The sequence below is a fragment of the Anabrus simplex genome, chromosome 1, assembly GCF_040414725.1.
Source record: "Anabrus simplex isolate iqAnaSimp1 chromosome 1, ASM4041472v1, whole genome shotgun sequence".
In the NCBI taxonomy this organism is placed as follows: domain Eukaryota; kingdom Metazoa; phylum Arthropoda; class Insecta; order Orthoptera; family Tettigoniidae; genus Anabrus; species Anabrus simplex.
In genome coordinates this window covers 523,725,105-523,750,974 of record NC_090265.1, presented here as the reverse complement: position 1 = coordinate 523,750,974, position 25,870 = coordinate 523,725,105, and the positions used below count along the sequence as shown (strand labels likewise).

The window sequence follows — 25,870 nt, the reverse complement described above, 5'->3', positions numbered from 1 at the left end:
ATTTAAGCAAAAAGAATAAAACCTTACTAGTTGTACACTTTATCATATAAAACCCCATGGAACTATAGCCCCAAGGGTCCTTGCCCTATCAAGCAAAAACTGCTGAGCCCAAAATCCTGCAGATTACAAGGTGATGCATGGTCAGTGCAACAAATTCTCTCGGCCATTATTCTTGACTTTCCAGACTTGAGTCGCAATCTCACAATCAGATAACTCCATTGTTATACTGTATACTGAAAGAACCTAAAACCAGTCCTCTGATCCAGGTAAAAATTTCTGACCTGGTTGGGAATCGAACCTAAGGCCTCTCCTTTAGAGGCAGGATCTCAAACGCTAGAATCTGGTTACAACCTTATTAGCTGCATATAACTTGTCATTACAGTATTCTCTCACGTACACTTCTAGGATATCTCATTTTTACAATTTCTGAATTTAAATTTATTGCATTCTGGTGGTTGGGAACATGAGTCTAATAAGTTAAACTGTAACTAGCTGAAACCCATCAAGAAATGACTTATTGGGGTAAATATTTATGAAAAGACTTCCTTGTATAAGACATTCAATTTTCTTTACATCACACCAGCACAGGTAGGTCTTACGACAACAAGGGATAGGAAATGACTAGAAGGGAGTAGGAAGTGACCGTGGCCTTAAGGTACAGACTCAGCATTTGCCTGGTGCGAAAATGAGAAAACACGGAAAACCATCTTCAGGGCTGCCGGCAGTGGGGTTCAAATCCACTATCTCCCGAATGCAAGCTGATAACTATGTGACCCAAACCCCACAGCCACTTGCTTGGTGCATTCCTTGTAAAATATGAGGGGGGATCAAACATAAACGGGATTTTATTTTTTATTTAAATTCATTTATTGAAAAACACAAGGCAATTACAATTTATATGCATTTGTCCCAGCATATGGGTAGCTTTTTGATGCCCTCATCGTGAAAAGAACAGGGTCATATCACCAGCCAGTTGCGCACGAAGTCTTCCACACTCTCGTCATCTTCAAATCATTGCCCAGCTAGAGCTTCTTCAAGCGGTCTGAACAAATGGAAATAGCAGGGCGATAAGTCTGGGCTGTAAGGAGGATGATCAAGTGTAGTCCAGTGTATTTCCTGTAGCTTGGATACAGAGCAGAATATGGGGTAGCGCATTGTCGTGGTGGAGGATGACCTGTCGAATCAGTTGGTCTCGTCTTTTGCGATGATATGCAACCCTCGCCTTGTTCAACAGCTCGCAGTAGTAAGCAGCATTGATTGTGCATCGCTCGTGCAAAAAATCAACTAGCAAAATGCCTCGCCGATCGAAAAAAACTGTTGCAAGAACCCTGCCAGCTGACAGTCTAGTCTTGGCTTTCACTGGTGCTGCCTCCCCTTTCCTGCGCTACTCCTTACTGGCTTGCTTGGATTTGGGAGTGTAGTGGTGGACCCATGTTTCGTCGCAGGTGACGATCCGACTCAAAAATTCATCACCTTCTTCTGCAAACCTTGCTGTAAGCCTCTGACAGACCTCCAAAAGTCTCAACTTCAGATTTTCGGTCAAAAGGCAAGGGACTCATCTGCAACTGTAGGTCGTTTGTGATGATTGATTGACAGCTCCCATAACTGATTCTGACTTGTTCTGCAATTTCTGATACTGTCGCCTGTCGATCGTCAATGTCTTTAACCCCACAAATGTTTTTGTCTGTATTGCTGGTCCGAGGATGGCAACTGTGTTGCTCATTTTCCACACGTTCTCCTCCTTCCTTGAACTTTTCATGCCAGGCAAACACACCCATCCTTGACAATGTTTGATTACTGAACTGTGCAGTTAATCTATGGCAAATTTCCGCCGCTGTAACTCCTTCACGAAAAAGAAATTTTATAATTATGCGTTGCGCAGTGGAGAGGTGCACCTGTTGCTTCGACATCGTGAGCGTTACTGGAAAATGGCGGGAATTATCTAACAGCATGCTCTCCCCACTCCTAATGATTCTGACTAAGCATAGCAGAAGCACGGGGCCAGTCCTACCAACTGTTGATGTTCAGGAACAAAATTCCCGTTTACATTTAATCGACCTTCGTAAAATTACCTTTTGGCACTATTGCAACTTAATATTGCTGTCTTGACCCTGCAACATCTAACTGGCCATGGCTAAAACTGACCGAGGTAAATAGAGACCTTCACATCCCTTGAGGTTTATTGATTGTGATACAAAATGCCAAGCGAATAGGAAATTGATCCCACTTGAAAGAAAATGGAAGTGGAAGTGCTTTATCGGACGTTGTCAAGTCAATTTGAGGGATTAGAGCTCTCTGTCCAGCTTTATCTCCAATTATTATTTCCAAATCTAAACAATTTTTGTACATACTTCTTAGAATTAAGCCCTAATCTGGTTCTGTTTAGGAGCCATTGGGGAACGTTCCGATTTCTCAGCAGCTCTTACAGTCCACGAAGTACAGCTGACCAGGAAGACTTTGGACTGCGCATGCGTGCCTATCCACTTCCACCTCCCCTATTGTGCCACCTGCTCAGCGCTCTCACATTTCAGGTGGCCTTAAGTATTGGCAAGCACTTTAACCAATCGGAATGCTACATTTTTCTTTAATAATTTAGAAATTGTTATGCTTTTAAAGACACTCTGCAAATCTACAGGCCAAGAGCTTTCATTAGAATGTTTTACGATGTCAAACCGGTTCAGCCGTTCTCTCAAATTCTCAGTCGCAAGAATCAGCCTAATGTTTGAAATATATAGATGCATAAATATTTTATCTTAACAGCTAGTGTGTCAAATCTCTACATAAATGTAATGAATAATAATTTTTACATTTTTAAGCGTACTTTTTTACCTAGTTGTACCGAAATCCTCATCGTACAAAACCATGATATACAAATATATATAGATATCTGGAGCTCACCTGTGCGCTAGCTCCCCTCTCTTGAGCAAGCTCTTCTTTGCTTCTCCTCTCCAACTCTCGCAGAGCCTGGTTCTCATCACGCAACGTTGCCAACGTAGCCTCTGCTTCACCCAGCTGCTCTTCAACACCTTGCTTCTCGCTCCGCAAACGTTCCACTTGAGCTCGCAAGCGTGTTGCCTCATCTCGCAGACTTGAAACTTCCAGCTCCAAGGTTTGTAACCTGGAAGAAAATGATAGAATGAAGTTCAATGATGTGAAATATAATTTTCAAATATTTCACTAGTTCAATTTCTAGCTGAATTTACATAGAAATGAGCCCCTGTTCCAGAAGTTTCTCTTTTCTTTGAGGTACAAAGATTTTTATTTTTCCCTTTGCTGTTTTTCAAGATATTCAAGGGATATTTTTCTGAAGTTAAGAAAGAAATCAGGTGAAGGTTGCACCTACATTTAATTGATTGCTCTCAATGGAGAAGCAGGCTCACAACAGGGGTGATCAGATGTCAGATTTTAAGTGGACATATATGTTTAGTATTTTGTGAGCACATGGCCAGTTTTCTACAATATAGCCAAAACATCCAGCCTTCTGCCTTTCAAGGTCATAATGTCCCAAATAATGAAATACTGTATACAGTTTGTCACAGGAGGAATGGTCAATATTCAGGGATATGACAGGAACGATCATTTGAGCTGGGCTGAGTGGCTCAGACGGTTGAGACACTGGCCTTCTGACCCCAACGGGGCAAGTTCGATCCTGGCTCAGTCCGGTGGTATTTGAACAGGGCTCAAATAAGTCAGCCTTATGTCGACAGATTTACCGGCATGTAAAAGAACTCTTGTAGGACTAAATTCCGGCACCTCGGAGTCTCTGAAAACCAAAAAGTAGTTAGTGGGACGTAAAGCCAATAACATTATTATTTAATCGTTTGAAGTAAAAAAACTTCATATGGACATATGCCCTAATCTGAATGGTTTCCGAGATAAAATACATTTCATGTACATTTGTTTTTGGGCTAGTGGTGTGCACGTATGTTTCTTACTCACCCAACCTCTTTGATGTTTTGAAATGGGTACAAGTTTTGTGCATGTAATGTTCGCCATACACGTGTTTGTGGGACAATCATACGTGCAGAAAGTCGCCGTATGCTGGTAGTAGGACTTCGTTGCACCATTTTAACAATGTGTTGCTGTTCCTGCACAGGTTGCTGAACTACACCTTCAGAAGAAAATGGAAACTTGGAAGAATATCTGTTTCATGCAATGTGCTGAAAACTCTGGTAAACACTCTACAGTCAGGAATCTGATGTGTCTGAAAGCGCTGACGGTATTCCTCAACAGCAGCAGGAGCACTACCGTTGCAGAAGCCATAAACATAAACCATATCTGCATATTCTAAATTAGTGTAGATGTGTGGCATTTTAGCAAGCGCGTATACAGACAGTTAACCGATGCTTCTCTCTGATACACTCTGTATCCCAAGCACACACACACCATGGATAACTGCGTGTTCAACAGGTTAGTTTAATGGCAGGTAGACATCCCGAGCAGCAATGAGGTAGGAGAGAGAGAGAGAGAGAGAGAGAGAGAGAGAGACACACACACACACAAGAAATGATTTGGAATAGGGCATATGTCAATATGAAGTTTTTGCTTCAAATGATCATTGCTGTCATATCTCTGAATATTGACTATTCCTCCTGGAATATCAGTAAAACTTGCACAACACTTATTTGGATATTTGAAAAAAAAATCTGAAGTATTTCAATCAAAGGATGTTTAGAAATTAAAAAAAAAAACGTAGTGATATGTCTTTGTTGTAAATCAGTTCATATGGCCTACTCTTTTATACCTTCTGCAAAATGCTAATACCACTAAAATTCCACAGTCCTCCTTATAATTCATGTCAACAAGATTATGAGAAGCACAATAAAAGAAATTTCCTGTAGACATATCAGACAGCTCTCTATACTCTGAAAGGGAAAGGTGCTTGGGCTGTGGAAGGCAGAATGGGAGGCACCACTTGAACATCTTAATATCTGTCACTTACTAGAGAAGGCTGGTGATGAGTACAGAACATCATTGCACAATCTGGTAGAAGAGAAAAAACTGTGTTCGGAGATTTGATCTAAGAAATGCAGATAACACTCAACTCAAAGAACTTAGCACAAAGAAGTTAAGAGAAATGCTAAGGAAAAAAAAGAGTTTAGGAAATAGTGTGCATTAAGAACTCACTGCAAAGGAACCATCCTCTATAAGGAATACATACCAGCTAACCAATGAATTGACACCCTAAATTGACTCTCTGGATCAGAATGGAAAGATGTACTGAAAATGCAATACAACGTGGCTCCTGTATGGGCCCTCCCTGGATGTGGCCGGGATGGAGTCCACTGCAGACACTGCAGTGAGCCTAAAACCTTAGCTCATGCTCTTGGTTGATGTCCACGGGGATGGGGGCCTTGCTTAGGAATGTTAGGTACAACAGAATAAGATCTAGAATTGCAGTAGCATTCTCTAGATGTGTGTCGTTCCTGACTGAATTGCTCCTAAAGAACTGCTCTTCGGGGTGAGTAACTCTTCAAGGAAGGACTAGCTACGGAGTTGTAGTTCTTTAAGTCCCAACCAACCAATGAGACACTTGCATGCGATATGAGCGGGACATGGTGGAACTAAGAGTAGGAGTAAGACTGATCAGAACAGAAGGTTGGCCAGTGATCAATGAAAGGTACCGGTAAGTTTACTTATGTTGATTGATTGTATTTGTGATGCCAGTTGCGAAACCATAAAACTTGGCGTACTTTTATGCAGGCCCTAAATATCGTGTCAGGAGACTAGCTATGTAGCTGTAGTTCTTTTAGTCCCAACAGACCAATACGAGGCTTGTATGCGATTTGAGTGGGACGTGATGGGACTAGGAGTAGGAGCAAGACTAACCAGAAGTTTGGCCTGGGACTCTTCTACAGGAGTGCACGGAGATCACTTTCTAATGAAATGTAAATTTACTTGTGTAGATTGATTGTATTATGCGATAACCAGTTGCGAAACCATAAAACTTGGCGTATATTTATGTAAGTGTCGACATAATCTTTTACATTTTTGTGTCGGGAGACTAGCTACGGAGCTGTAGTTCTTTTAGTCCCAAGCGACCAATGAGTGGCTTGTATGCGATTTGAGCGGGACGTGATGGGACTAGGAGTAGGAGCTGGAGTAAGACTAACCAGAAGGTTGGCCTGAGACTTTTCTACAGGAGTGCGCTGAGGAAGCTTTCTAGTGACATGTAAATTTATTTGTGTAGATTGATTGCAATGCGAAATACTAGTAGGGAAACCATACAACTTGGCCTAAATTTATGTAAGAATCGACACAATTTTTTACATATTTGTATTCGTGATGTAAAGTACTCAAACCTAAAACAGATCTAATTCAAATGCATGTAATGCGATATTTAGAGGGTTTGAAATTATAGCCCAAGTTTCATAAAAAAAATATTAATAATGTGGAATCACCAAACTCATGGTTTATCACCGTCCAGTGAAGCATGACGGTAAGCACTGCTAGCTTGTAACCCGGACTCGGGAGGCGCTGTGGGTTTGAATCTCTCCATCGGCTGTTCTCTAAAGGTTTTTCATAGTTTTCGATTTTCTCTCAAGGAACATGCTAGAACAATACTTTCTTCAAAAGCCATGCCTGATTCCTTCCAAATTCTTTTGAAAACCCCCACTTGCAAGTGAAATTAAACCATGGTTCATGATCATATTTTGTGACTGATGGCCAAACATTAATAATTATATTCTCAGTAACCTAATTGCTATGCCCTTTAAAACAATCATGATCATGATCGTTAATTTTTATAGGAGGATCGAGACGGCGGTGGAGCGAAGTTACTGAGGGAGAAGATTAGGAACTAAAAGAACTGCTCCCAAAGAACTGTTCATTTCAGGGACTGAGCAGTTCTGACACTAGTCCTTCTGGTGAAATTATTATGGTAAAAGACTTTGGTCTACTGTTTCTTCTCACTAGTAACTCTTAAGCACAATTTCTTGGTTGACACATTAGTCATGACACATAATATGTATGCAGGGATACTATCCAGCATATGTATTACTTTTTGTAACAATATTGGGTGCAAATGGTGCCAACACTGACTTGAACTGGAATTATTGACGTTCATCTGTTGAGCTTCCATATTACAGTGTGTTGCTTACATAAAGTTTATGAAGGTATCTGATCTTTTATTGTTGAGTTTGAGTTGTGGTATGCATAATATGATGTTATTTGGTTATGTTAGACTGTTTTGTTCTAGTTTATGGTATTTCTTTTGCAGCAATTTTATTTTGAACTTGGATTCTTTGAAGTGTACTAAATTTTTAGGTTATGGGGCGTAAGAAGGACCTCTCACCAAGAAAAATAGGTATTGCAAGGACCTTACTGCAAGAGGGGTGTTATACACAGCAGCAGATAGCTGAAAGACTCTGTATTTCTCAACAGGCCGTGAGTAATATCAAGAAAAGTGATGACGGTGGTTGTGTATACCAGCAAAGTCGTGTTGGGAAATGTGGCAGAAAGCCAAAACTAACACCAAAATCCAAAAGGAAACTCAAGAACCTTGCAATATCTAACCAGAAAGCAACTACCAGGGATCTGTCTGTGAAGATGGAAGAGTCTGGGGTACAGATATCTCCTTCAACAGTCAGAAGACAACTTTGCCCTTCAGGTTTAAAGGTAAGGAGACCAAGAAGAAAAGCCAAGATCACCCCAACAATAGCAGCTAAGAGACTTCAGTGGGCAAATTCCTTAAAAGATTAGAGTGTTGAAGACTGGAAAAAGGCAGGAATATTATTTTATACAATTCTTGAGCAATTTCTGTAATTGTAGGGTTTTCAAACATTGCAGTGCGGTAGTGCCACCTTTTTACAATGAAGTGGAAAAAGTTATCCAGATTAACATTTCCAACACATAATTTATTACCACATAGTAATGTGTAAATGTATAGCCTAAATACTTCATTTTTGCTTCAGTGATGAATCTGCCTTCTGTGTCGCTGAAGAATCCGCCCAGTATTTCCGCAGGAGGAAAAACGAAGAATTCCACCAGGAGTGTGTCCAACAAACGGTGAAACACCCAACATCCGTAATGGTGTGGAGTGTATTTTCTTGGTATGGAACTGGAAGGTTGTACATTGTGGAGGGCACAATGAGGCATGAACAGTATCTAAAAGTCTTGGATCAAAGACTACTACCTCAAATGAAGGACTGGTATGGCTCAAATGAGTGCATTTTCATGCAAGACGGTGCACCATGCCATAAGGCAAAGAAAGTGATATCCTTTCTACAGGAAAATGGTGTTAAAATGCTTGGCTGGCCTGCCAACAGTCCTGACATGAACCATTGGAAAATCTGTGGGCTACAGTAAAAAGGAAGATTAAAAAGGAAACCATTACCACTAAAGCACATTTGGTCTAGACACTCACAAAAATATGGCATCAAGATGAAACTATCAAAGAACAGTGCAATACATTGATAGAAAGCATGCCAGATAGAGTGAAAACACTCATAAAGGTCAAAGGCATGCATGCCAAGTATTGAAGTGAAATTGTGATTCACTTTGTAACTTTTATGTCACTTAAAAACTGAAATAAAATATTTTCTTGTCCTTACCATAATAATTTGCACACCTCTGTACTTTTACCCATCTCTAGCATTCTCCCAGAAAGGTTATGAGGTGCGTAAAGAGGTAGCATGTGTTGCTGACGGCGGAAGGAATTGGAGAATAGACATGACCGCAACTGACCGAGAAAAGGACTTTGCATATATTTTGGACCCCACCATTAGATGCGAGATCAACTCCAGTCAGCTAGCAGAGGTAGATGCACAGAAGCGAGCCATCTATGAACCAACTATCATCTACTTCAAAGAATCATGCAGTCCTGTATAAGGATTGTAGGACTTTTCATCAAAGCAAGAGCAAGAGAAACCATATCAAAATTCTTAGTTTCTTTCAAAAGTGTGGACATTCCCAAGAATATATACTGTGATTCAGCCATCTTGGCCATTAAAGGCTCTGCCCAAATTGTTAGAAATCACCTCTATTGTACTGCATACAAGAAGGATTAACTCCAGAAAACTCTTCATGTTTAAACATACATTCAATACTTAAGTTTACAGTATACTTTGTCAGATTTAGGCAGCCTATTATTGTAGGAAGTATAAATATGAAAATTAAATTTCTAAAGATTCCAGAATTGTCACTTTTAGAGTTCAAAAATTCTATCAATACAATGAAGTCCTGTTTCCATGCAAAGTCAGTAGTCACTTCAATAAGAGTGCAAAATTTCTTCACTTATTCTAATTTTGAACAAATCATTTGTCAGCAATGTTGTTCTTATTCTTCTTCTCCATTATTAGAGGTTGGCTACAATCACAGCAAAGTCTGTATGATGTTTGGCTGTCCTCATCAATCTACTCGAATCTAGTCTGGCCAATCCGGTTAGTTTACAATTTTAGCAGTTTGATGATGATGATGATGATGATGATGCTTGATGAAAAGGGCCTAACATCTAGGTCATCAGCCCCTAATGGTACAAAGTGAACAAAACTAAAATTAAAACTTCAAAATGAAGCCACTGACTAGAACCTAAACCAAATGATGATAAAAAACTGATCGTGAAACAAAACATTCATTGGATCCAATTCACAATGTCTTCATCACTGAGATGATACTCATTATCTAAAGTAATCCAAAATTCAGGTCACCGGCCCCCTCATAACGGTACTAATCACAGGTAACGTAGACTGATGGTGTTTCTCGCATGGTGGTAATAATCACAGGTAATGTAGTCCCATGGTATGTCATACACAATGGCACCACACACGACCAACGTAGAACTGTGGTGTTCCTCACTTAGTGGAACTAATCACAGGCCTTGTATATTTATGGTATTGCTCACACAGTGCTACTAATCGTAGGCAATGTGGACCCACAGTGTAACACACATTATGGCAATGCCCACAGGCAACACAAAACCATGGTGTTCGTCACATAATGGTACTACTCCTCTCAGGCAATGTAGACCCATGGTTTTATTCACTTAGTGGCACTAATCACAGCCAACATAGACCCATGGTGTTTCTCGCATAATGGTACTGCTCCTATATAATGTAGACCCAGGTTTTCCCTCGCAAGGTGGTACTAGACGGAAGTAACGTCCACCCATGGTGTTGAGCATGTAATGCTACTAATCACAAGTATTCTCATTATTCTAATTTCATCATCCCCTGGTTGCCCCTTTAGTCACCTCCTACGACAGGCAAGGGATACCGTGGGTGTATTCTTAGTCTGCATCCCCCACCCACAGTGGGTAGAGAGAGAGAAAGAGGAAAGAAAAAAGAAGGGATCCAACACTTCGAAAAATGAAATACCAGACAAAGACGAGGGCCACGAAGGGTGTGAAAATGAAAGACTCCCTAAGGCCTCGAATGCTGTAATACCATCTGAGTCAGAAAACAACAAGAGCTGACCAAGGGAGATCGGACAGGACAGATGAAAGTGAGGAGCCTGGCACAAGTAAGGGGAAGCAATGCCAGGACTCAGCCAAAAGCCCCGTGGTCACCAACCCATGCTCCCAATTGAGAGCCCCTAGAGCCCCTTTTAGTTGCCTCTTACACAGGCAGGGAATACCGTGGGTGTATTCTTCATCTGCATCCCCCAACCACAGGGGGTTATTTTAGTAATTTGTAAGCCATCTAGTAAGTCTTATTTTCAGTTTATGACAATTTAAAGCAGAGAAAATTGCTAATGATACTGTGTTTCAGATATGTAGTGCACTGTAATGAATGAAGAAAGTTTCCATTATTCAAATAAATAATTTTCAAACAAATATTCCTCAATTTTGTGTTCTTTTGTAATTCTGACTCTTTGGTTCCATCCACAGTCTAATCAGTCAAAGAAAAATCCAAAACATGATTGTCCTCACAACAAATAAAGGAAAGCACTTTTACTTCAAATAGGTGGTTCATCTTACCTGACAAGCAACTACCATCAAGATGGTAAAAAAAAAAAAAAAAAATCAAACTGTCCAGATATCTTCTGTAGTTGATTTTATAATTTGTGGCACAGAAAACTAAAATTCCTTATTGTTTCAAAGAATGTATTTTTCAGGTGGTAGAATAAGCAGTTAATAATTCATATCAGTAATGGGTTCCACTTCATATTATGAATTATCTCAACCCATAGAAATTGAAATTACCTGATAGTACAGTTCTCGTTCTGAAGCTGTTTCTCACGGTCAACACGCACCATGAGCTCCCGATGCCTTCTCTGCTCCTCCTGCAGTCTCTCTTCAGCGCGGAGTTCTGACTCTCGCAGCTGTTCTTCAAGCATATGCACCCTACAACAACAGAACATCACACACTGCTAGGTCACTTCCTTGGCACTGGATCTACAGTAGACTATTCTTAGATATGGCAAAATGTCCAAGTCAGCAAGTAGGATTCAGAAATATTATTCTCAGCTTCAGTAAACTGCCCCAAACTCTATCTCGTTGTTGAACTCCTTATCATTTGACTTCCCCCTTCAACTCTTAACAGATCCATTAAGCAGAAAATTTCTATTTTTGGATATACATTTTTCAAAACATTGCCAAGCATTAAGTCAATGTTGCAAATATCAATAAGAAACAAGAATAATCAATCAATCTCCTACAAAAAGCCTTTCAGTAACTTTAGTGCCATCCCAAAATTGTACTTGAGCTATCAACAGATGTGTCATGAACTAGGATGCAAATTTATGTAATAAATGTAATAGAGGCAATTTATATCAGAGATTAAGATTAACATGAATATTAGACTCATGGGTTGTGATGTAATTGTACTTGTAACATGTCTGATACTCTTTGGAACTACTTGCATGGTATAGGGTTGAGAAAGGATCCTTGGAAGTAAATAGGGTATAATTCCTATGTATTCCTGAAATGAAATTAGGGATTCTTTGGGACAACACACACTTGGCAAGGCTGTAAAAATTTGCTTTGGCCTGGAATCAAATGCCAGCTTGGAGTCAGATTATGGCAGTGGTCATTATTTTCAAGAGGCCAAATAACTAGGTCATTGTCCCACTTTGAAGTCCTCCCATAGAATACACATAGGATTGTCTACTGGTATGAAAATAGTGGGGAGATAATGCTATAAAGCAGCCAAGTGACAATGATGTAGGAACATACTGAAGACAAAGCAAGAGCGAGACTCTGCTCTGGTGGGGGATTCGATACACCAGAGCCAAATGAGATCTTTCCCCACATTCAATCTCTTAGGTCACTGTAGTGTTCTATTGTTCACTTCCAATGTAAATAAATTTTTAATTTTTAAAAGTATTGTTTGACAGTGACAGAAGATAGCATGAGTACAAAATTGTGGTTGCTTTCACACCTATTCAATCATAAATATAGTATGCACCCTATTAATGAAATGCGACAAGAATGTGGCGAGTATCACATCTCATTTCTATCATTAAACACAAACGGTATCTGGGTAGCTTTTCCTCCACTCTTGCATTAGTATGTGTTGTGTTTTTTTTTTTTTTTTTTTTTTTACAGTACTGGAATATTGTGCACTAAATCAATGGAGTCTTTCGTCATAAGATAATAGGTACAGTGTAGAGAAAACAAAATGATTTTTCATCCCCTTGTCATTTGGTAAGCCCTTCTTGTAGAGAGCATGCTTCTTCTCTGTGTGTGTTCCTTTTTAAAAGCCTCATTTTGTTTCAACATCCTTGCTGCATTGTTGCCTTGTGCTATCACTGTGTAGTCTTGTCTCCTCATAAAGGTTGTGCCCTAAAGGATACATTTCTCAGTACATATCATTCTTTTCTTTCCCCCTTCAGAAAAAGGAACCCTACTTTGGTCTCTACATAAGCATAGCTGACAGCTGTAGCTGATAGCTACAGCAGCTGTAAGACAGAATTCAGTAGGGGTAAATAAACAGTCTATCTACCCCTTAACTGCACTTCGCCGATGCAGAGTCGGGATGAGGCGAGATGAAATTATATGGCATGTTTTTACAACCAGATGCCCTCCCTGACACCAACCTCAGTTGAGGAGCTGATGAAGACGAATGAGTGATGGTGAATGAAATTGGGTAAGGAGGTGGGAGGAATCGGCTGTGGTTTATGAATGGGAACTGCTCCAGCATTTGCCTGAAAGTGAAAATGGGAAACCACAAAAATCCATTCAAAGGAGAGCCAATGGTGGGGTTCAAACCAACTCATCTCCTGAATGCAGAGCTTGGCTCCATAGCCGTAGCATGTTAAAGCGTGGCCACTCCACTTGGTAGTAAACAGCAAATATAATTATGTAGGTTTCTTAGGAGAATACGTGAAGGATACACAGTAGAGTCTCGATTATCCGACGTAAACGGGACCTGGAGTACGTCGGATCATCGATAATACAGAATAACTTTGAAAACGAACTGAAACAAACAGGAAGGCTAAAATGAAGACATGTTTTACGGTGCTCTACTTACTGAATTACCAATTCAATTGTACAGTACATGCAGTATTAAATGAAAACATTCCAGATGTCTTACGAAAAGAAACTTTTCTCCACAGATATTAAGCTACCTAATACCGTACCGTTTTTGCCACCGATCACGCCACCCAGCACTGGCAGGAAAATTAGGGTCCTCTTCATTAAACTACTTCTGGAAATACACAGCCTTTTCCTGCAGAATGGTGCCAGATATTGGCAGGCCCTTTTCCCGGTGTTGAGATACCAAAGAAATAGTGCTTCACTTTCTTTTTCGTACTGACATTTTTCATTGTTTTTCTCTGCTCTGGTAGAGCACAACTTTTCAATTTCTTCCCTCTGTTTTTTCCAGTCTCCCACTGTAACACGTACAACACCATAATCTGAAGCCACATTTTGAAGAATTTCCCTTTGTCCAGTCTCTTTAATGCACTCAATTTGTGTTCCATAGAAACAGTCATTTTCTTCCATTTACTCGCCATACTCACAGAGGTTATGAAAACTATAACATCTGCACCCAAGCAATACTACAATGACTGAAGACTCACTGCACCTGTCCTTGAGAAAAACCCAGTCCTACCGCCAGCGTTCAGGCCAGTGCTTGTCCCATGGTCGCACCCTCCACAGCAGGTGTGCCTGAATTTAGTCTCCACCAAAAGTTGAAATTAAGTCTAACAGTTACAAGTGACTATTCTCATTTTGGTTCCGTATTGAAGTTGACGTATGTCTCAAGTATTATTACAATATTATAAGTCCACCTGTTCAATACAATACAATATGATCCACTATTTCATATGGTCAAATGTTTTTTATACATAATACATAAAAGTCCAAGGTACATGTTTCACCCTCCTTAGGGGCATCATCAGCCTATATCAATCTTAAAAAATAATAATAATACATATACTTATAAATTATAGGTTAAAATGTTGAAAAATGGTTTCGTAAAACATTATACAATACGGTAACATCTAAAACAACGATAATGCACCAAAGTATGTTAAAAGAGAGTGAAATTAACAGTTTGAAGATTAAAACGTGATTAAACATGAGATTTTGAAAGTCTAAAACTAAAATGGATCCATATTTTTATAATATCATTAAGACTGTGAAAGCCTTGAGTATAAAAACAATCATCAAAGGGGGATGTTTCTTCAATTCCCAAGTTGAATCCAAGGTGGTAAAATCACATTCAGTTATTTAAAACGGAAGTGTGAATGTAATAAACAAGTTTAAAATGTAATGATTGGGATATCTGGAAGTCAAGAAGAAAATGGAACTTCTGTAGAGGCGATGCTTGTGATAAAACGTATGTCAAAGCTAGCGGAGTTCGGAAATATGGTAGTCGAATGGATCTAAAAGATAGTCAAGTTGATATATAATTCCGTTGAAACATGTGTTGGAAGAAAAGTTCAGGATTTTCTGAAACAAAATGTAGAAGAAAGTATGTTAATAATACCGTACTGTACAAGGGACTTCCCGTACGTCAAAGATGGCTAATGCGGTACTTACTCGTACGGAGCGTATTAAGTACGTCAGGTTGTTGCAGCAACGCTAGCTTGACTGGGTTTTCGACTTCTAGTATTATAACGGTGTGGCTGAGGCAGTGAAGGGCATGGAGGGGGGGTACTGGTGGGTGGATCCTTGCGCGCATGTGTTGTTATTGGCGGGCTGTTAGGAGCAAGATGGGCGGGCCTATCATTTGACGAGGTGGTGGAAGCTTTAGAACAAGAAGTTCTAAAAGTTGGCGGGATTGTATTATGTTTTGAATTCACCATGCCTAATAACTTTGGAGTTAGCTCATATAAAGGATTTTTTGTTTCCGTGATGTCGTTAAGATTATGGTCTTTGTTATAGGCTTGGTCTAAAAAGATGTAAAGATTTTCTAATTCATTCATAAGTTTTCCTTTGCCTATGCATTTTAGAATAGTGAGATCTTTATCAATTGATGTGAACTGATGTCCTGTTTCACTCATGTGTGAGCTCATCGCTGAATATTTGTTGTGCTTTAAGGCATTATAATGCTCCATATATCTCGTATGAAAGCTGCGCCCAGTCTGTCCAACATAACTAAATCCACACTGAGCACAAGTGAGTCTGTAAATACCAGATCTCGAAAAACGGCTGTTTTTATAATTGACTTTATTATGATTGAAAAATATACTTTGATTTGTATTGACTGTTCTGAAAGCAATATTAGTGTCGTATTTCTTCAGTGTGTTGGCGATCTGGTGGATGGCTGGGTTATTGTATGTAAACGTAGCGAAACTAGTTTTTTTAGGTTTATCCGGAATGAGATTCGTGGATAGTTTGTATTTAACTTTACTGATTAACTGGTTAATCATTTCAACCTTGAACCCATTAAGCTTGGCCAAGTTCCTTATGTAGTTATATTTCAGATTCCCTATGGGAATCAACATCTATATCATCTGATGGCCAAGCAGGCATCAATTTTTAGTGATGAGACAAAGTCTCTTAGTGCATTGGCACTGCCGGTGGCTCCAGTTAGCCTACGCAGTGGCCTCCACGGTATGCACTAGCCAGCGTATTGGTAGGTGTGCTAGGTACCAACTGATGAGCCCACCCTAGCACACGAGGGCGAAACGCTGGCAACCAAGAATGAGTTAGCTGGAAAATTTATAATGTCCAATAACGGACCATTTATATTGGTATTATAAATTTACTCATTCAGGACAAATATTTCAGATTCCCTATGGGAATCAACATCTATATCATCTGATGGCCAAGCAGGCATCAATTTTTAGTGATGAGACAAAGTCTCTTAGTGCATTGGCACTGCCGGTGGCTCCAGTTAGCCTACGCAGTGGCCTCCACGGTATGCACTAGCCAGCGTATTGGTAGGTGTGCTAGGTACCAACTGATGAGCCCACCCTAGCACACGAGGGCGAAACGCTGGCAACCAAGAATGAGTTAGCTGGAAAATTTATAATGTCCAATAACGGACCATTTATATTGGTATTATAAATTTACTCATTCAGGACAAATATTTCAGATTCCCTATGGGAATCAACATCTATATCATCTGATGGCCAAGCAGGCATCAATTTTTAGTGATGAGACAAAGTCTCTTAGTGCATTGGCACTGCCGGTGGCTCCAGTTAGCCTACGCAGTGGCCTCCACGGTATGCACTAGCCAGCGTATTGGTAGGTGTGCTAGGTACCAACTGATGAGCCCACCCTAGCACACGAGGGCGAAACGCTGGCAACCAAGAATGAGTTAGCTGGAAAATTTATAATGTCCAATAACGGACCATTTATATTGGTATTATAAATTTACTCATTCAGGACAAATATTTCAGATTCCCTATGGGAATCAACATCTATATCATCTGATGGCCAAGCAGGCATCAATTTTTAGTGATGAGACAAAGTCTCTTAGTGCATTGGCACTGCCGGTGGCTCCAGTTAGCCTACGCAGTGGCCTCCACGGTATGCACTAGCCAGCGTATTGGTAGGTGTGCTAGGTACCAACTGATGAGCCCACCCTAGCACACGAGGGCGAAACGCTGGCAACCAAGAATGAGTTAGCTGGAAAATTTATAATGTCCAATAACGGACCATTTATATTGGTATTATAAATTTACTCATTCAGGACAAATATTTCAGATTCCCTATGGGAATCAACATCTATATCATCTGATGGCCAAGCAGGCATCAATTTTTAGTGATGAGACAAAGTCTCTTAGTGCATTGGCACTGCCGGTGGCTCCAGTTAGCCTACGCAGTGGCCTCCACGGTATGCACTAGCCAGCGTATTGGTAGGTGTGCTAGGTACCAACTGATGAGCCCACCCTAGCACACGAGGGCGAAACGCTGGCAACCAAGAATGAGTTAGCTGGAAAATTTATAATGTCCAATAACGGACCATTTATATTGGTATTATAAATTTACTCATTCAGGACAAATATTTCAGATTCCCTATGGGAATCAACATCTATATCATCTGATGGCCAAGCAGGCATCAATTTTTAGTGATGAGACAAAGTCTCTTAGTGCATTGGCACTGCCGGTGGCTCCAGTTAGCCTACGCAGTGGCCTCCACGGTATGCACTAGCCAGCGTATTGGTAGGTGTGCTAGGTACCAACTGATGAGCCCACCCTAGCACACGAGGGCGAAACGCTGGCAACCAAGAATGAGTTAGCTGGAAAATTTATAATGTCCAATAACGGACCATTTATATTGGTATTAGAATATTTATAGCCGAAGATGTTCAAAATATGAACGAAACATGTCCTATGTTTTAATATTTAAGCAATAAAATAAGAATGAGAACCTAATTTTATAATTGCTTTTAATGTATTGAATAGGTGGATACAAAAGTTTTATTGTTTCTTCTTGGGTCTATGTTTGCCGTGAAAGCCAGGCTAACGCTATCTAAAATGAAAGATCAACAAATATGACTACATAATATTATGGCATATACATTGTTTATTTAATACCATATACTTTATTATAACAACCATAGAACCTAATTCTCTTTCGCATAAATACTACTTTAAGTGACGAAAGCTTCACATCTGTGGCATGATAAAGATATAATACCAATGTAGTTGGTCTGTTATTGGACATTATAAATTTTCCAGCCAACTCATTCCCAGTTGCTAGTGTTTTGCCCCAGTGCTAAATTGGGCTCATCAGTTGGTAAATAGCACACCCACCAAGACGCATGGCTAGTGCATACCACGGAGACCACTGTGTAGGCTACTTGGAGCCACTGGCAGTGTCAATGCACTATGAGAGACTGTTTCATTTCGCAAAACTGATGCCTGCCTGGGCATCAAGATGTTGATTTCCATAGGGAAGAAATGCCGACTGCGCTCCGTTTGCCATTTTGCCAAGGCAAACATGAGGAGCTTTAATTCAGTCGCGGCATGCTTGCATATCATTTGTGTACCAGGAATCATTAAAATGATACATTTTGCTTCTTCTTTCTCTAACTGATATACTAGGAGTGGGTCTCCCATTGTCTATTATTTCTATCTATGCAGTAAGAGTCCTCAATAATACAGCTGCATTCGTCCTCCATCAGAACTAAATCTCCCTTTAACAGCAAGAAAGCCACAGGAAGTACAATACATGCTCCTAATGATCACCATTGAAGACTGCATTATGATTACTGTTAAGTTAGCCTCTCGACTGTGGCAAACACGCGAGCCTGGTTGCCAGTATGGTCAGCTCTGTGCCGTTTCTGAGTGCATCGATACCAATATAAATTATAAATATATTAAATTAATAGTTAATAATAATAATTATTAAAGAGCCTCCGTGGCTCAGACGGCAGTGCGTCGGCCTCTCACCGCTGGATACCGTGGTTCAAATCCCGGTCACTCCATGTGAGATTTGTGCTGGACAAAGTGGAGCTGGGACAGGTTTTTCTCCGGGTACTCCGGTTTTCCCTGCCATCTTTCATTCCAGCAACACTCTCCATTCTCATTTCATAGCATCTATCAGTCATTACTAAATCACTTTGGGAGTGGTGGCCCCCATCGTACTAATAGCCTATATATGATTCATTCATTACATACCTGACCCGGTCAATGACTGTAAAACAGGTTGTAGGTTTTCATTTTCGTTTTCAATAATTATTAAATTATTATTAAATATCATATATTAAAAATTTACTCATTTGGGACAAATATTTCAGGTTCCCTATGGGAATCAACATCTCTATCATCTGATGGCCAGGCAGGCATTAATTTTTTAAACTGAGACAAAGACAAGACAAAGTCTCTCGTAGTGCACTGGCACTGCCGCTGGCTCCAAGTAGCTTGCGCAGTGGCCTCCACGGTATGCACTAGCCATGCGTCTTGGTAGGTGTGCTATGTACTAACTGATGAGCCCAATTTAGCACACTGACGTGAAATGCTGGGAACCAGGAATGAGTTAGCTGAAAAATTTATAATGTCCAATAACGGACCAATTATATTGGTATTATGTACTAAAGAAACAACATGAGCAGTATGTAGATTATGTTCATTCCAAAATAGCTTTACTGAGGTTCGGCAGCACTACAGTAGAATAAAGGATTCCCTAAGCCTTGCCTTCAAAATTAATTGGGATATACTTAATGAAAAAATTAAAGAAATGGGTGTATAGCTAGTTGTCTAATAGATGCTGTTTTCTTTCCTGATGGAGCAAGAGCTACCTTTTAGGAGCCATATTGAAAAACACAACTCAAGAGGAAATTGTGTTGAACTGCTACATTATAGAGCCACTTATGATAAATTACGGAACCACTTGGGAACCTCTTCTTTAATTTTAACTGTTCCTGCTACTAGCGCCTCAGTCGAGCGACCTTGCTTGGCATTAGAGCGGATAAAAACTTATTTAAGAAATATGCAAACACGAGAAAGATGATTAAAATTGTCACTAATTTCAATTGAGGAGAAACTCCTGAAAAGCTGTAGGAAGAATCCAGGGTTCCATGATTCCATTATGGGCATTTTTGCTGCCAAAAATTGACTAATATAGCTGTAGGATGCTAAAAGGTTTGTTTTATCACCTATTCAATACATATAAATTTTATAAATTAGGAATTTATTATCGATTCCACTTGAGACATGTTTCGCCCTTCATTGAGGGCATCGTCAGTCAAATTATCACCTCAAGGCAAAAAATCAGGTACCTGGTTAGTAGTTGACATGCACAAATTAATACATATTATTAATACACATACAAAAATTAAGTATGGGGAATAGTTGTACAAAAGTGATGGTTGAACATATAGGTTTATAGATGAGAAGTCAGCACCAATGCGTAAAATTAAAATAGTAGAGTTCGGCAGTGGTGCTCTGGAGAACAGTTGACGCAATCATAGGAAAATATAGCTGTGTTACAACAAGATGTAATATATGTAGATGTACGGAGAGGATCTGCGTAAGTTTAAAAATGCATTGATTCTATTTGAGCTTTAATACTCATACATTGTTCTTATCCATGTTTCTACAAACTAGTGTGCTAACACTTTGATAAGAGTCACGCGCCGCCACTGGGCACAGCAACACATTGGCGAACAAGGACCACCACCACTGTTTGAGTGGAAAAGTGGGACCTCTTATCTTTCCCATTAATAGTGTAGAGGGAACTAAAGGAATGGTCATGCTTGAATAGTAAGAGTCTACAACACTTTTTATGTTCATGTTCTGTATATATTTTTATCAAATCAACAAACAGAATTGGGGCTTTAACCCTTGCATTACCAAGTGGGGTATTTTGGTTACCCCAAGCTACATATCGATATTTGTAAATGAAATCAGTGCAGTTTATCTTGCAACAAATACTCTACGATTTGTGACTTTTCTTAATGTGCTTTTCACTTTACAACAATGCATTAGTTACTTATTGCTATGTTTTCTTATTAGGTAAATTGTTTCAAAACCATGTGGGGTGGTCTAATTACCTACTTAGTTTGTTACGCTATGTTTTCGGAAACCTTTGCCGAGAGATACCAGTAGCCAACAGAATGGCGGTTACTAACACAACGGAAGATAACAAGTAACAACTTACAACAAACCCTGAACATTATTCCGACAATATTATCTGTATAAAGGGCCACTTCTACGATAATCAACTGATGCTTCAGTTTCAACATTACTTATATCTACCTACCTTTCGAATGTTTTACTATCTTCACGTTTACGACTTTTAACAGCGACCTTGAACATGTTGTGTGCATGACATACTTTTTTATGGTTGTGTTAATGCCTTTATTTTGTTGGCAATATACACAATCTCACATTAGGTGAAACCACAAACAATTTTAGTTGAACCATTTTAATTAGAACTACGTAATTTTATTGAAGGAAGTTTTAGTCTCGGGCAAGATAGTTTTAGTATGATCATTGACAGTGCTCCATTAACATGTTTTATTAATGTATCAATGTATTATTCACATTATATGCACCAAGTTTTAATTAGGCTACAAGGCTAATCTTTTAGCTTCTCTTTTAATATTACAGTAGAGTCTCGCTCAACCGACCTTCGCTTATCCGACACTCCGTGTTATCCGACACTGGTAGTCTTAATTTGAACTTTAGGTGGATGCAGTTCTGGGACACGGGGTGTGGAGGGAGCGACTGTGGGACAAGCACTAGCAGTCATGCAGTAGGATTGTTCAATGTAGTATTGGTTGGGTGCGGATGTTATACAGTAGTTTTCATATCTTCCGTGAGTATGGCAAGTAAACGTAAGAAAGTGATTGTTTCTGTGGAAGACAAGTAGAATGGGTTAAAGAGACTGGACAAAGGGGAAACTCCAAAAAATGGCTTCAGATTATGGTGTTGGACGTGTTACAGTGGGAGACTGGAAACATACGAGGGAATAAATTGAAAAGTGGTACTCTACGAGAGCAACAAGTGATGCACTGAAAATTAGAAAAACAATGAAAAATGTGAGTACGAAAAAGTAAGTGAAGCACTATTTCTTTGGTTCACTAAAAACCAGGAAAAGGGCTTGTCAATATCTGGCCCCATTCTGCAAGAAATGGCGGTGAATATCCAGAAGAAGTTTACTAAAGGGACCCTAATTTTACTGCTAGTGCTGGGTGGCTTGATCGGTGGAAAAAACGGTACGATATTGGGCAGCTTAATATCTGTGGAGAAAAACTGTCAGCTAAATCCGATGATGTTGTGAAATTTAAAACACAATTTCAAGAAATAATTCTTGCTGAAGGATTAACCGGTGATCAGATTTTTAATTGTGTTGAGACTGGGCTGAATTTCAAGATGCTGATATCAAAACTCTTGCAGCCCAAGCCAAGACGTCTGCACCTGGCTACAGGCGTAGTAAGAAAAGAGTACTCCATCTACTGTACAATTGAATTAATAAGTCAATAAATAGAGTCCCGTAAAACATAATAGAGTATAGCCTTCCTGTTTGTTTTAGTTCTTTTTCAAAGTTAGTCCGTATTATCCGACATTTTCGGTGATCCGACGTACTCCAGGTCCCGTTTAAGTCGGATAATCGAGACTCTACTGTATGTGTACTTTTGAAGATCATATTTTAGGCTGGAGATGCCTTAAATTAGGGGCGAAAAATGTCCCAAATAAGTGTTATGTTTATGTAACCACTTATAAGTGGATGTAAAATATTGAACAGGTGGTTTAATAAATACCTTCATTATTTTTGAACTATAAAAAAATTTTCAATACTAATCAATAATGAGGTTAAAGCATGCAATGTCTAAATTTATTAGTGTACTCTGATCATAATATTGTTAGCACTAATGTTCACTTTAGGTACTGCATGTTTTTTTTCCTTAGCATTAAGTTCTTTACTGCTGAAGACACTTCATGATTAACTATTTCAGAGAACATAAATAAGACTACTTATTGTAGAAATAAAACTCATTAATAAATATTGCAATATTAACAACTGCACTAACCTATGTGCATGTTTGCTTTGATTGTTTAGGATATCATAAAGAGTATACTATCTTTTAAAATTACAAATTCATAGAAAATTGTCTAGGGTATTGTCGTTGCATCGATGGGTAATGTGAAGGTTGGTTAATAATATTGTTCTTAAAAATATATTTGACAAAACATTAGAGCCACGCCAAGACAAGGTAAGTGAAATCTTCATTCTAAGGAAGAAATTTACTGAGACTTAAGTTGGACCAGACATGCCCCAAGATTAACACACTACTATTCTTACTAGCACAATCCAATATATTTGTCTAACATGAAATATCAAGTATCAACAGACAACACAGTTTTTGAAATAAAATATAAACACATTTTCTACAATAAATTAACTGCACTGCAACCTGAATTGTGTCTGAAATATTGATTGATTGATTGATTGATTGATTGATTGATTGATTGATTGATTGATTGATTGATTGATTGATTGATCGATTGATCGATCGATTGATCGATCGATTGATTGATCGATTGATTGATGTTGTAAAAATGTAAAGCTGGAAACAGTCTTGCAAATTCTCTGCAATTTTCCTTGTATGTACATTATTTGTTAAGTGTGAGAATAACACTGGAGGCTAATGCTCAAAATTCCTGTAAAATGATTAAGTATGCAAACTGCTAGCAGATTTTTCAGTGAATGAATTAATAATGTATCATTTTCTCTCCATTTCTTAACATGGATAACATTCTCACCTGGACAAATTTATAGCAGAGGAATGATTACCTTGCTTGTAGGGCAGCACTGTCCTGTTTGGCTCGGGTGTACCTGTCATCTGTGTGAGTCTGGTTGTCTGCCAGGGCGCTCACCTGCTGCTGCAGTAGCTGGACCTAAAACAAACAAAATCCCTGCTTGTAATATACACCAAGACTGGAACATATTGAATTTTATGTAAACAATTCTCTTACATCATGCATAGGAAAAGAAAATCCAACCATCCCAAATTACCATACCCACTGTTAATAAACTTAGATCAGATATGGGTGACTGTACCACAAAACAAGTGGTAACTAATACTGATAAGTACTTGTGTGTGTTAACTTCTTTCTAATAACCTGTGCCTATGTTCTTCAAGATATTAGCTGTTTTACTAATTTTGACTGCTTCTGCAAAAAAAAGTTTTTCCACACCAAGACAATTAAAGACATATCTGAAGAGTACATCAGACTCAAGATTAAGTGGACTTAATTTGCTGTTAATTCATCATGATATTCAAGTATAAGACACTGCAGACAAGTTTGCAAGCATTCCAAGAAAACTTGATTTTCTATACTGTATTCTAAAAATATAATTCAAAATATGTGAACAATAGTTATGCAAAATTTGTAAAATTCACATTGTAGGAAGCTGCACGTTTATACAGACCTATTGCACAAAAACGATTTCTGCCTTAATTGCCGTACGTTACACTTGTTTTAAATAACGAGTCTTGATACATATTGTGTGTACACATCACTGTATTATGGTTGTGCTTCTACTGTTGGTATTCTAAAATTTTATGCATGTTAGACTCTTTTGGCCCCCTCCACAATGAAATTCTGTATACACTCCTGGGTGTGTGCAAGTGCAATTAACAGGGATTAGGATTGGGAAGGAAGTGGTGTACATTACATCAACAGTTTTCAAGTTCAGACCCTTCAAAGTGCTATTTGTTGATCCATAGGATCTTGCAGAGCCAAACAAAAAATTAATATACCATTATTTCTAAAAGAAAACCGACGACTTTCTGAGAGATACAAAATTTTATTCAGCCGCCCATTTTGCTGAAGTACCCAGTCTACTTAGGCTATGCAATTTGTAGGTACAAAAACAAATTATTACCGAACTACTTAAATTTTATATCGTAGAAAAATTGTAAATATGGTGGTTGAAACATTGGCATTTTAAGTATTGAGTGGAGTAAACCTATGGAACATAGTTTTTCTGCCCATAAACTTGGCCGCTCTTATGACACAGATTATTAATATTAAAAGGAAGCATTATTTGAACAGGCCCCTTATAGAACCAGAAACAGTAGGTAGTTTTTGCATAAACATTATATTGGTTAAATTGTTATATGTTTTAAACTACTGTTTGTTATTCTGGCATTTTAAAAAATCAAATAATTTAAAATGTTTTGTTTCCAGTTTCTGTTTTGCTTTTGTAATTATGATAAATTATAAACATATTGCGGGCAACAAATTAGTACCTACTGGGCCACATGTGGCTGTGAGTTTCATTAGATGCCATCCTAGCATTAGCACTAGAGCTGAAGTTAGAAATACCTTCTCAGGTACCTGAGGGAGGGTATCTCAACCAATTCCCTATCCAACTGCTACCCAAGGATAATATATCCTAACCTAACCATGCAACTAGCCTTAAATTTGTGGCAGAGTCAGGAATCAAACCCCCCTGGGATGAAGACTGATTTGACAGACAAATATAATTGACACGTCCAATGTCCCGGAACAGAGCAGATCATTCTGAAGGCATTATTGCCTTCTGTGCAGGGAAAGAAGACATTCTCTGAAAGATGAATATTGGCATATCAATAGAAAAGGGGAAATGTATGCAAACTAAAGAACTATACCAAACATTCACCAACAAATTCATCATAGTTGTTTTCCATCTGCATTCAAAGTCCTGCCCTCCCGTCACGCTGTCCATCATACCAGTCTATAAAGAAGCTGATATGAATAAAACATCTGTTATATTATTCCAATTTATTTTAGATTGACCCAATAAATGCACACACACACACACACACACACACACACACACACACACACACACACACACACACACACACACACACACACACACACACACACACACAATTCTATTAAACCATGAATGGTCACACGTACTAATTACTGTACTGTCTATTTAAGAGTTTCTGTTCTTTTCACACAATGGGCAGTCCGGCTCATTGGTTGTTACCTGGGAGACTGTAATCCTGATTGACAGGCCTTTTACTTGTGCTCATAAGTCTAGTCACCCCACATAGCAGCTACATATAGACCACTAAGTTTGAACAC

At 39.0% G+C, this 25,870-nt stretch overlaps 1 protein-coding gene across 3 annotated transcripts in view; it reads right to left on the bottom strand.

Annotated features, from left to right (window-relative positions):
- nuf (rab11 family-interacting protein nuf) overlaps positions 1–25,870 on the bottom strand; it is a 415,530-nt gene that overhangs the window by 49,780 nt on the left and 339,880 nt on the right. For all 3 annotated transcript variants that reach the window (XM_067135454.2, XM_067135456.2, XM_067135455.2), the window contains exons 8-10: positions 23,580–23,683; positions 11,141–11,281; positions 2,899–3,118 (exon numbers count right to left, since the gene is read on the bottom strand). In XM_067135454.2, the coding sequence (XP_066991555.2) occupies positions 2,899–3,118; positions 11,141–11,281; positions 23,580–23,683 (465 nt within the window). The remainder of the gene's footprint in view (positions 1–2,898; positions 3,119–11,140; positions 11,282–23,579; positions 23,684–25,870) is intronic.